The sequence below is a fragment of the Glycine max genome, chromosome 14 (assembly GCF_000004515.6).
Source record: "Glycine max cultivar Williams 82 chromosome 14, Glycine_max_v4.0, whole genome shotgun sequence".
Taxonomy (NCBI): domain Eukaryota; kingdom Viridiplantae; phylum Streptophyta; class Magnoliopsida; order Fabales; family Fabaceae; genus Glycine; species Glycine max.
The window spans coordinates 48,663,847-48,676,483 of record NC_038250.2 but is presented as its reverse complement, the minus strand read 5'-3'; the positions used below and the strand labels follow the sequence as shown (position 1 = coordinate 48,676,483).

At 33.0% G+C, this 12,637-nt stretch overlaps 2 protein-coding genes across 5 annotated transcripts; one reads left to right on the top strand and one right to left on the bottom strand.

Moving 5' to 3' along the window:
* The first annotated feature begins 2,140 nt into the window (after positions 1 to 2,140).
* Positions 2,141 to 6,946, top strand: LOC100816509 (zinc finger CCCH domain-containing protein 65). Its single transcript, XM_006596437.3, has 8 exons — positions 2,141 to 2,270; positions 2,424 to 2,582; positions 3,042 to 3,769; positions 4,258 to 4,311; positions 4,517 to 4,645; positions 5,446 to 5,496; positions 5,598 to 5,738; positions 5,891 to 6,946. Exons 2-8 carry the CDS (start codon positions 2,450 to 2,452, stop codon positions 6,758 to 6,760), a joined length of 2,106 nt encoding a protein of 701 aa, XP_006596500.1. The 5' UTR covers positions 2,141 to 2,270; positions 2,424 to 2,449; the 3' UTR covers positions 6,761 to 6,946.
* A 1,846-nt stretch (positions 6,947 to 8,792) lies between these two features.
* LOC100815983 (fibrous sheath CABYR-binding protein) lies at positions 8,793 to 12,635 on the bottom strand. 4 transcript variants are annotated; one of them, XM_006596434.4, is made up of 6 exons: positions 12,397 to 12,635; positions 11,594 to 11,687; positions 11,172 to 11,391; positions 10,481 to 10,602; positions 10,190 to 10,345; positions 8,793 to 10,113 (listed from the first exon to the last, which is right to left on the bottom strand). In XM_006596434.4, the coding sequence occupies exons 1-6, from the start codon at positions 12,483 to 12,485 to the stop codon at positions 8,962 to 8,964; spliced, it is 1,833 nt and encodes a 610-aa protein (XP_006596497.1). In that variant the 5' UTR covers positions 12,486 to 12,635; the 3' UTR covers positions 8,793 to 8,961. The 4 variants fall into 4 exon arrangements, with proteins under 4 accessions (XP_006596497.1, XP_006596498.1, XP_014622652.1 ...); XM_006596435.4 differs by having other exon boundaries at positions 10,214 to 10,345; XM_014767166.3 differs by having other exon boundaries at positions 11,193 to 11,391.
* Positions 12,636 to 12,637: the final 2 nt, after the last annotated feature.

Below are 12,637 nucleotides of genomic sequence, written 5' to 3'. Positions count from 1 at the left end.
CCTAATTAACTGTTACTGTTTTTCTAGCAAAATTTTGTCTCCAGCATGTACATCACAGGGACAGGCACTGATTATTTTCTTCCTGTCTCAATAACTGTGTATTTATGATTATCAACCTAGAAACCCAATAATATATAACAAGAATCATGAGATAGTTATTAAATAAGAATAAAAATTAATAAAAAATTATAGTTTTTCTTAAATTTTAACACACAATAGAGAGAATATATTTAAAAAAATATTAAAAAATATATTGCTAACATTGTTCATATATATATATATATAATATGATTATTGTGAGAATACTTTTCATATGAGAATATAAAAATAATTAATAATAATCAATAGATGATGATTAAAAATAATAAAAAGTTATAATTAAAACATTTAAAAATTTAAATTTAAATTAAATATAATTATTAAATCTATAAAAAATTCACTAAACAAATCATATCTTAAAATATAACACCACATTCTCACAATAAACACCACAAGGATAGCCCCCATGGCAACAAATTAATCTCCCTTTGACTTGCACTGGTGGCTGATGACAATGCTGCTGCTATGAAGAAGATCGATGATGATGGACATGCATGCTGTTTGTGAATGGCTTTGTCCACATTGTGTTGCAACGAATTAATGGAGACGGGAAAAAAATTATATTCTATTAATGGACATGCATGCTGTTTGAACGACCAAGGGATCTTAAGTCTCCACAGTTGGAGAATCAGAGATCACTTTCCTGCTCCCACTTTCAGTTTATTTTAAATCTCCTTAATATTTGAATTGGAAGAAATTATATTCTATTATAGTTTTAGAATTTTTTAATTAATGTTATAATCATTTTAACATAGATTTATTTTTCTCTTACTATCTCTTGACTTAACTAATTTAATGAACATTTTCTTTTATCTAATCAAATTTAATTTTCTCTTGCTTTTGTTTAAATAAATAATTAAAGGACATAAACAAAAACTTAATTCAAGAATTTGTTTCAAATTTTTTACATAATATTTAAAATCTTAAAAATTTATAGATAAATCATTATTATTTTCTTATATTAAGAAAAAAGAAACAAAATCAATATAACTATCTTCTCTGTGAAATCCTAATGTATAGAATCATTTTTTTTTACTCATCATATATTATTTATTTAATATCTTCTTATTTAACTAAATTATCATTCATTTTTTATATATTATTTTAAACCATGCTTTATTCATAAAAATATGTATTTAAAATTATGTTTAATGACTCTATCAAGATGGAAATGACATACCCGTCACTTATAGGATGGAATGTGATGGAAAATCGGGATAAAGATGATCACTTATAGAATGAAATATGTTGAAAAGTTAGAATAAGGACGAGGATAAGAACTTTTAAAAATCTTAATTAATTAACAAAACTATTTCATACTTATAAGAAAATAAAAATCTATTATTAACATTCCTTCTAAATTAGTATCTTAATTAATCAAAAAGTAAAATTAGATAAATGGAAGGAAACACCACAGCCTTGTTGGTCTCAAAATATCCCTCCGCGCGGCGGTTGCTTCCTCACTCCCATTCTTACAAATTGTTGGTTAAAGTCCAATACTTAGATATAATACATATCTTTTATAAACTTCATCTTTATGCATTGATAGTATACATTTTCGTTCAATTACAATTCATCGTTTGATTTATTTTAAGATAATTACTTTAAAAATTAATAAACTTATTATATATAATAAATTGTGATGAAAAGATTACATAAAAAATTTAATACCGTTAATGTATAATCCATTTTCTCATATTTTATTACTATTAGTCTTGAATTTATTATATGATATATCATTTTATAGCATATTATTATTTAATTTATTGTATTATATGTTATTATTTAAATATTTTATTATATTTTCATATTGTTATACTTTAATTTATTAAATTACATGTTATGTTATTTTCTAAATGTTGTTATGATTGTTATCAGATTTGGTTTGTACCGGCCGGATTCACACATTGGTTTGGGAATTGGGCACCCAATCATGTAACTTAGCCCCACTCAGCACGGTTTGGCTTTGAACGGGTGATCCAGCGGGTCACATTGACCCGATTGGGTCGGGTTTTATTTATTAAAAAAAAGAAGTTAAAAACGGCGACGTTCAGCTCTTGGGTGAAATTAAAAATTTCCCAAAACGCATGGGCACCGCAAAAACCCTTCTTCACTCTCTTGTTCTGCGTGGGTTTTCTCAAGTCGTTCCCAAAACGCATTGGTGAAGAAAGGTAAAAGAATGCCTTGTCGAATTCCATAATGTTTTTGAGTTGTGTTCCCTTCCCTTTCCATAGCGCCCAAATTTCTTACATTACCCAAACGACAAGGAAACCAAGGATTGTGATTCTCTCCAAAATGACACCCACATGTATTGCGTTTCACAGGTGAATCATTCTTCTCCAAATTCACAATGGATTTCCCTCCATACTGTCGATCCCAATTGCGTAGCAACACTTACCGTGCCCTCGTTCACCTCCTCTCTCACATTTCTGCTTACAACGCTTCAATTCTTGAAGCTTCAACTCAACCCGTCAACATTCCCGGTATGTGTTTCAACATCAAAACCCTACCTTTTTTGTTTCTACTCTTTTTTTTTTATCATTACTATGCGCTTCTATGAACTTGTAGTGTTGTTAAATAATTTCAAAAGGGTACTTTTTTTTAATTTTTTAAGTTCACATTTGGATTAGTAATTCAAGTTTGAAGGTTTTTAAGATTAAGTTGTGATTATGGATCAATCTATTGGTAGTTTCAATTCAATTGTGCTCTTGTGATATTTTTTTTTAATGTTGTTTCAATTCAGTGTTGAATGAATTTTTGGTAAATTGAAATCAAAAGGGCACCTTTTTTTCTTCTTTAAAGTTTCCACTTGGGGTTAGGAATAAGAGTTTAAGATCAGGTTTTTGGTTATGGTTCAATTTGCTGTTAGTTTCTATTTAATGTGTTCTTCTCATATTTATTTACCATTCTCTTAAAAAATGCTATTTTTTCCCTGTTTCAAGATAATGGCAGTGGTAGAATGGATCAAGAAAACCAGGAAAAGGAGCCTAAGTGCTCCGAAGTTGTTGATTCTGATTTTTTGGATCCCAAGGATCCTATATGCCAGAAGGATATACCGGAGGTCCAGGAAACCATTGAGGGGGTTGAAGACAAGGATATGGATTTTACTTCTAACAAGATGGTCCTAGATGATATAGAACATATGATGGGAATAGAGGACTTGTCTACCCTAGCAAATGGTTTTGATAAGGAGCAAAAGCTAATGAATGAGTTTGAGCAGGTTATGAAAGGAACTGAGGATCTTATTTGTGATAGTGAATTAATCCCCTTGAACTTGGAATTGGATAAGACACGTAGTGATGGTGGTGAAGTTGAGTTGATGGATTACCAATCAGAAGTGGAGGAAGGAGAAATTTCTGGAGACTTGGGAATAGATGGCAATTTATTTGATGTGGCTTCTGCAGATGCTTTAATATTACGACAGATGGAAGTAGATGAGGTTCAGAAGCCTGAAAATGTAACTGGAAACATGATATATCCTTCTAAGATTGAGAATCAAGAAAAGGAAAAAGGCTATGACTCTAAATCCTCTTTGGTAAATGCATTTCAAGATTACAATAATAATGGACAAGTGGAGCCTAGAACTAGTGGCAAGAAAGGGATTGTATGTGGAGTTGAAGTAGCAATTTCTAAAGAAACTATTGAATGTCAGAAGGAAGATAAAACAAAGGTATTCTTCTAAAGTTATTGTTAATTTTTTTTTCCGTTAACTTGTGATCACGTTAAGCTTCATTTTGTTTTTGTTACTTTCAATTTTCTTAGTATGTACCACCAATGATGAATTAAAGATATTGATCCAATGATGATCCTTTTGTTATATTTAGCTCAGTAAGTTCAAAATATTTTTGGCTAGCATTGCAATGTTTTCCACAGTTCCCCCCCTCCCTTTCCCCTAACCAATAAAAAGAAAGTGTGATCACATTATTGTACTTGTGTGTCTATATCCAAAGTATTTATATTTCAGTTCCCAATTATTTTTCCTATTTGAGCTTTTTTTGGGCAAAATTAACTAAAAATCAGAAATATGATAAGAATTACATGTTCAACCATAGCTTTGGACACCTTATGTGGAGTTCCATATTGTGGACCGACTGTGTAATGATTTTAAGACTAGTTACATTGATTCTCCTTTTGCTAAGTTTTGATCATCTGCTGCAGTTGGATAATGCCAGTAAAAAGAATAAGCGTGGTGGGAACAAAGGAAAAAAGAAGGTATTCTTCTGATAGTGCTTTGATTTTCTTTCTTGATGTTCTGTTAACTTTTGATATGGATTTTGAAGCTTGTTAAGTCAACCTCTTTTGAAATCATTTCAACATCAATTAAATGATATTCTGTTATTTGTGAAGAATAATTTATAAATCTGTATGTTTTCAGCGTGTGACTGATTTCTTTATTTGATAAAACTTTGTTATGTAGAAAGCAGATAGAAAGAAGAGAGCAGAAAAGAACAAACAACTAGGTGTTAAAAGATTGCAGTTACAGCATGTGCAGAAACCAAAAGTTGTCTCACATTGTCGTCATTATCTCAATGGAAGGTGCCATGAGGTAGCTTTTACCCAATTATATTAAACTATGAAATATTTTTCTCTTTATACATATATCTAACACATCATCTTTATTCTTGTTGATTTTAATTGTTGTGATTATTTTACATTGAGCTATTGCATGATAATATGACAATTTGTTATTCTGGTGTTGATAATTCATTTAACTGATTTAAGAGGTAATTGATATATTCACTTATTCTAACTTAGATTTGCATGAAGTTAATTTATAATATATATGGGGTAATGTAATAGATTACTCTTCTGGATGATCACTCTGATTTATTTTTCTTTGTTTTCCTTTATAGTTTATATCACTCACTGTATTTCTTTCTGCTAGAGCTGTCCTTTGTCAGTTATAGCTGTCAATATCAGATAGTTATAATTTATAACTAACCATTATCTTAGATGATTGCTGACATTATATATAGGGTTGTAAGTCAGAGTCATGTACATTTTCATCAAATCCATTCAATTTCACTTTTCTAAAATTATCTGCAAATCTAATAGGTAAAATGCAATGTGTCTGTTATGCAAGAAGATTTCCGTATTTAAAAGTTAGATTAAAAAACTTTTGCTGGTTCTTCATTTTAAATATTTATATTGTGACATTTCAATTTGCCTGAGCCCTTGATAATCTGTTAGGTATGGTTATGTTAAAGTAGCCCATCCAGGTTATTATTGTAAGAGTGGTGTGTTTTTGCAATTTCTGCATTATAGTATATTTGATATCCATATGGGAAAATTATCAAATCATTCTTACTTCCTTTTCACTTGCTTATTCCTAAACAAACTTGGCAGGGTGACAAGTGTCAGTTTTCACATGATGTAGTGCCTCTAACAAAATCCAAGGTATTGGTCTTTCTAAAAAATTACTCCCTATTATATTTTTACCACAAGTTATAACAAGAACCGGGAGAAATTACAAGACCTTATTGATTTTGAAATTGCAGCCGTGTACTCACTTTGCTCGTCACTCTTGCATGAAAGGGGATGATTGCCCATTTGATCACCAGCTCTCAAAATATCCTTGTACCAATTTTGTGTCCAAAGGCTCTTGTTATAGAGGTGATGCTTGCTTGTTTTCTCACCAGGTAAAACATCCTATGTGACTTGATTTCACTCGTAAATGACTGTGCTAATGAACTTAATATAAACTTGATATCAATCTTAATTTTTATTTGCATGCATCTGAACTGTATAACTATATTGTTACATAGATTAAAATGGGAACTTTCTGATTCAGGTATCAACGAAAGAAGACATCCCTACAGCTTCAAATATGTGCAGACCAGAGTTGTCTCCACTTCTGTCTGGAAATGCAAATTCCAGCACACCACTTAACAACAATCATGGCTCTACTCCTGTCCAGCAAAACCACTTAACTAATTCTGCAGGAATTCATTTTTGCACCAGTGTTGAACATAAAGTGACAAACACTGTACAGAAACAGCCTACACCACCTAAAGGAATTAGTTTCATCAATCTTGCTAAATTATCACCCAGCCTTAGTTCTCTGAAACAAAGCACAGTAACAACCAAGGGAAGTCCTGTACAAATTGGGACCCGTGAAGATCAAAGTTCATTTCACAAAACTCAAAACAAGGTGGACATTCCTAAGAAATTGCCAGCTGTGACACCTAAGGGAATAAACTTTCTTTCTTTTGGCAAAGGCTCTGTCTGCAGTTTTAAAAGTGTGAATAGGGAAAACGGTATCAAGTTGCCTCAGTTATTCAATTTTGGTTTGCCTGAGCAGGAAAAATCCTCTCTAAACAAAGATGATTACAACAAAGCTAGTGACACCACAAAACAAAATGCACCACAGACTGATATATTCTTAACTGAGATTTTAGGAAAAAATCAATCTGTGGCAGAAGAAATGAAATTAAAACTTCCAGAGAAAACCTCCGTAGATTTTTTTATGAGGGATCACAGCCATAGTAAATCAGTTCAAGAGGGGAAGAAGTCATCTGATAATTCTCAAAGTTCAAAGGGCCAAAAGGCACTCTTATCAACTCTAGCATTTGCAGCTGAGCATGAATCTAGCATTAAGATGAAATACCCTACTGGTGGTTTGCCGATGTCATCAGAGGACTCAGAGAGAATGTTTTGTTGAAGATTCAAAACAAGGAACTTCCCAATTTTGTAGATGATAAACAGGCGGTTTAGTTATGTGTTGTTCTGTAATCTTTCAGCAATCTTACTCTGGAACCATTCTTTTTTTTATTGGAACATGATTGAATGTATTACAGTCCATGGAGTATCAATGGCTAATGTATATAATAGCACTCATTTACACTTATATTCTAAATTTCATTATATCTTCTCCCAATGCCTTGTACTTTTTTTTAATAAGAAAATATATTGACGCTTAATCATACATCATGATTCTCACCCTTTCTGCATATTTACATAAATATTTGATGTTGGGGCATTATGACAAGGATACTTGCTAATAGTTTTCAAAGGTTTGAAAATTCCCAAGCTGCTTCTTTTTCCACTGTTTCAACCGAAATATGTTTCAACGTAGATTTGTCTAAACTGTTACTAGTACCAGTTGGTAACTATAGTGAAGTTAAAAAAAAGATAGTAATCGATAAATACACACAAGATACACGTTATGAGCTTGTCTATAAGAAACTGCAAACACTTGAAGGTTGACTCAACTGTGCATATAGTCAAAATGCACCTACTATACCAAAATAACTATTGTATCTGCCAAAACATAGTATTCAGCTCAACCTGATCATGATTAAGGCGCTTTATTATTTTTTTTATATACTTGAAACAATATATGGCGTGTACTTGAAATTAAATGTTAGACTGCAATTGAATCTAAAACCAATGATATGTGTGAAGAAATAGTCCTATTGGTACAATCAAGAAATAATCCTCCTTCCACCGGGTTGTCCCATTTTAGAATAAAATGGTATCTCCAAATTGCAACTTCATATCCAAGTAAAGATCAAATCTCAAACCTTGAATAAGAGATACAAGTGTCGAAATACTTTTGTCAACAATTTTTTTTTCAAATTTGATAGGCATTGATAAATAATCAAATAACAGAAGTTTATCAATATGGTGTGATGTGTGAATAACCTATTACCTATAATATTGTTTTGGTACTATAACCTCTTGTTGTTCTATGTTCTATCCAAGAATAATTTTCCTTATAATAAGAGACAATTCTTATATCTTCTTATCAAAATCATTAGAAATGTCTATAATGACGACCTAACAACAAAAATACAAGTATGACTACTTTATCTAAACACATTTTTCTGAGTTATTTTAGTAAAAAAAAATTGTCTCATAATAAAATGTAATAATTATGTTAAAAATTTGTATTGAGTAACTAGTAATTTGAAACTCTAGTAAATGTGATATATTGTTACCATATGTTATAATTAACTGATAATTAGAAATTGTATTTAATTAAAAGTTTACATATTAATGTTTAATAATGTCATTTATAGAAAAAATAATAAATATTTAATGATATAACTATTTTTAATAACCGGGAATAATATTATTAGACTCCCATCAAACGGGAAAAGGTACAACCCCTAGCATCTGCCGAGACAAGCATGGCTAGAAGAGGGGGAATCGAATTAACAATCGTCATAAAAGAATCAAATTCATGACCCAAATTTATCAAATAATTGACAATCCTATTTGCTTCCCTGTGAACATGAGTAATGGTTGCTCTCCATTATGTGTTCCACACACAGCATATTAGATAGCTCTCTCTGATCATAGGCTTTAGCAACTGAGTTAATCTGAACCACAGCCAACGAATCCATTTCAAAAATGACATTCCGAATATTCATACTTCTTGCCAGTTTAATTCCATGCTTTAGACCCCACAGTTCTGCCCAAATGGAATTACACATACCAATATTCGAATGAAAGCATGGCAAAATCCCTGTGAATAAATCTAGCCTCTGCTGTAGCAATCCAAGGGAAAGAGTAGATTGCCTAGTAAATACCAGTTTATTTCTGTCTAACCATAGATGATAGGCTGCTGTCATATAACATTTTCAAAACTAATATAGTGGTGAGTAAAACACTATTAACGTAACATTGCACTATTTTCCACTTGATAAATTATTACAAGCAGATAGTATACTTGCAAAACCATTATGAAATTGTTAAAATTTCATCCATTAATTTTGTAATCAAAGGTTATAATTCTACACTTAACTGGGTCTAAATCCTTAAATTGCTTAAAGGAACATAAACTAAACATGCATGAACTAAACCATACATGAATTGAACATAACAGAGTAATTACAACTACCAATTTTCAAACAGAAATTAAAAAGGAAAGGATGCTTTAAATTGGTCATATGCATCATTGTCTGTTTCAAGTTGCTGTCCAAGGATTTTTTCTTTGGCCTCAATCTCTGCAAGATCAAAAACCAGGTCCTTAGTCTGATGAGCCCATAAGATGCTATCATTCTTCAATGTCTCCCTTTGTTTCTCGCCTTCCTTAATAGCCAACTGAAAGGTCTCCCTCTCTTCCTTCAGTTTGGATAACCGTTCTTCAAGTTGTTCAATATAAGAAGATATTTCATTGACCCTGTTGTTGGCATTTGAAATGGTCGATGTGATTTGCTCCTGTGTATGTTTAACTTCTTGCAGTTTCAGAAGGATATCTTCTTTAGCTCGGTTCAACTCGACTTTCTTTATTCCAGCCATATCACACTGTTTGCGGTGAGTAACAGCATTGTTGAAGAAGAGTCTGAAGGCCTTTATGAATGCTTGCTGTTCAAGAGAAAGAAACTTCTCATTCTTCTGCAACTCTTCAAGAATAAGTAGGACCTTTGACATTTGTTCATAGTCAGTAACAAAATCACCTAAGCTAAAGATCTGCATTAAGTCTTTTAGCTCTTTTGACAGAACATCTGCAGGGGAGCCTTGAACTTTTGGTTGTTCTGACTGAGTGATAGATTGTGGAGTCTTAGAACAAATGGAAACCTTCCCTGTCAGGATATTTTCAATAGCACTCAAAGGGTCATCTTCGATCATTTTGTTAATGGCTTCTAGATCGAGTGGGGTGTTCCCAGTAGAGACTTCATCAACCTTTGGGTCAACTTGATCTGGAGATTCTTGACCCTTACTAGAAGCAACCTGTTCTTGAGCATTGGCTGGAGCAGGGTTCACCTTCTCGACCTCTTCGACAAGGCTTTTACTCAATACTGGCTCAGCAGTATTTGTATTTTCAATATGAGGAGCATCAGCGCTGGGTGAAGTAGCTGCAGGAGGATCTTGATGAGGGGGTGATGCAGTAGTAGAGCTTGAAATTGCAGCAGATGGAGGCTCTGAAGGAGCAGTTTTCTTTGGAGACTTGCTTATTTGACCAGAAGACCTCTTTCGAGGTAGTCTTTTTCTTTTGTAGATTACTAAGGCGTCAATATCTGAAGAGACTTCTTTGCCATCTGCTTGTGAATTTTCTGCAGTACGTCCCTGTTATGATCAAAAGGAACGTTAAAGTGATTAACAAGTAGAGGTACTTGACAAGTAGTGATGTAAGTAATTTTACCTTCAGTAATGTAATTAATTTTACCTTCAATAATTCCTCGGATGAAGATACTTCGGGAACATTGTTGGCAGTTTTATCTGCTACATGCTTTATTCTTTTAGATCTTCGGGGTGTTGATGTGGGATTGGATTTCTCGTTGATTACGAACTTGGTAGGCTGTGAGGAAGAAGAAATTCAACAAAAGACAATGCAGTGGGTTTAATGTAATTCAAAGATGTCAAAGGTAATGTAGTGAGTTTTATGTAATTCAAAGATGTCAAAGACAATGCAGTGTATTTGGATGGGAGTTACCTTTGTTTTTCGTGGCCTTCCACGTTTCGAAGATGTCAAAACTTCATCTGTGGAAGGTGAAACTATGGATTCCTGGTGTTCTTGTTCTTTAGGAGGATCCATCGTTTCAGTTACTTTTGAAACTAGAAAGAAAATCACTTAAGTAAAATATATGATAAAAATGTTGAAATGAGATGCATGAATTATATTGGACGTGCCAAAGGGAGAAAGTTTCAGCATTTGGATATTTTATGAAGAATGCCATAAAATTATTTAGCTAGTGATTGGGAAAAGTTATTCAATTCTTCTTTGGTTCCTGTAAACACCCAAAGCTCCACTTGGTGGGTCAGGAGACATACCAGTTTTGATGAAGGGAGTATTAGGTAGTGCAAGAAACTTAGGAAAAGGTTTTTCGAACTTCTTGTATTTAAGCCATGGCTTTGAAACCAAGGTCACGAATAAGGTTTTGCAGAAAAACACCACAGAAGGGTATTCCCTATCATTTAAGTTACAAAAGAAGTGGAAGTTCCAAGAAAAAAAAATTATACCTGTAATTGTGTAAATGAAAAAGCTAGATATTATATATCTACACACAAAATATGTATATATGAACAAACATCACTATCAGTGCCTGTGGTATGCAACTGCAACTCAGTATGATTTAATGTACAAGAGTACAAACACATCTTCATTTTCTAAACCAAATTTTTACCAGATCTTGTCCTTATTTTACCACTGTCATCACAAAAATCTCGTGGAAGCGCAGATGGTGATTCATGTCTAGGCACATCTTGTGAAAATTCAGGCAGTTGGCATGCTGTGTCTTGAGGTTGTTCTGGATTAGCCTTGGGAGAGTTGTTGGTACCAGTAACTGGCTTTGCATTCTTATCTTCAGTTGATCCAGCAGCATTAGCTTTCAGTTTTTCCATTACCTGCCCAAAATAATCATTCCATAAGATAAGCTCATTTTGGGCAGGGTGGGGTTAAGGGAGGTCGTGAAACAAACACAAAGGGAAAAAACCATAAAACAAGGCACTCCCCAAAAAAACCATGACAAGACCATCTAAATATAAGCCAAGAGTTTTGAGTTTAAATACGCAAGCATAACCCAAACAAGATCATAAATATCATTACCTCGTTATGCTCCGGAGAAGCTAGGTGTGCACGTATAGACTCCAACATAACCACATTACAAGCCTGGCAAACAGGCTCCCGGAATTCATTATACCTGTAAGTACATGCAGAAAGGAACAGTCAAAATCATATCAGGTATAATATTATGCAAATAAGATGGGCCTCAGACAAAACAGTAGACTTCCTCATAAGCACTAATAGAAGAGAATAATAAGGTGAAATAAATTGAGCTTCTTGCATAAGTTAAAATCAACTTATGCACTTAACTTTTATAGAAGCTCTTATCATTTAACTTCTCCAAAAGCTAAAATGAATAACATGATTTTAGCTTATGAAAAAAGCTCACTACATTTTACCTTCTTATTTTCTACTCCTAGGAGTGCTTACGAAGAAGTTTATGCAAACCACATAGTAGACAAAATGAAACACATCTTGAGAAAAGACGGTTTTAAATTGAGGCATGTCTTAACAAGCACAAGAGTAGCTATAATCAAATGTACACACTGTTGCAGACTCAAACATAGTTGCCAACACACACATTACCAGAAAAATCAACCAAATCCATAAAAGGGCACAACTCAATGCATAAGCAGAAGGTGTTTAAGGACTATAGCGTAATAATTCTCATACGAAGAACAAAAAAGGTAAAAATAAAATAAAATCATGACGGGCGTGTTTGCAACTAGAGCAGTAAAAGGAAACAAATAAACACTTCCATAAACAAAATTGTGAACAGCGAAAAAAACAAGAGAGAATTGAAGTCAAGAGATAGATGCATGAAAGAAGTGCACCAAAGTACCAACCTCACAAGGGGAAAAACTATGCACTTGTCTTTCCTCTGAGGACTCAAGCTAGCACGAGACAATGTCTTTTTCTTAATCGGAGGATCCATGTTCCTGTTTTTTGGAAGAAGAAGAAGAAGAAGAATGTGCCGTGAGGGAAAACGATTGAGAAAAAAGGAACAAACTTTAAGCTGAGCCCTCGTTCGACACACCCAGAAAATTGTTAAACCCTTGATTTTTTACTATTGTTGTTCAAATTGTG

Coding starts and splice junctions, on each gene's coding strand:
- LOC100816509 (XM_006596437.3), top strand. CDS start 2,450: ATGGATTTCCCTCCATACTGTCGATCCCAATTGCGTAGCAACACTTAC. Junction 3,770..4,257: donor AGAAGGAAGATAAAACAAAG/GTATTCTTCTAA, acceptor CATCTGCTGCAG/TTGGATAATGCCAGTAAAAA. Junction 5,497..5,597: donor TGCCTCTAACAAAATCCAAG/GTATTGGTCTTT, acceptor TTGAAATTGCAG/CCGTGTACTCACTTTGCTCG.
- LOC100815983 (XM_006596434.4), bottom strand. CDS start 12,485: ATGGATCCTCCGATTAAGAAAAAGACATTGTCTCGTGCTAGCTTGAGT. Junction 10,603..11,171: donor TAAAATAAGGACAAGATCTG/GTAAAAATTTGG, acceptor TTTTCTTTCTAG/TTTCAAAAGTAACTGAAACG. Junction 10,346..10,480: donor GAAGGCCACGAAAAACAAAG/GTAACTCCCATC, acceptor TCTTCCTCACAG/CCTACCAAGTTCGTAATCAA.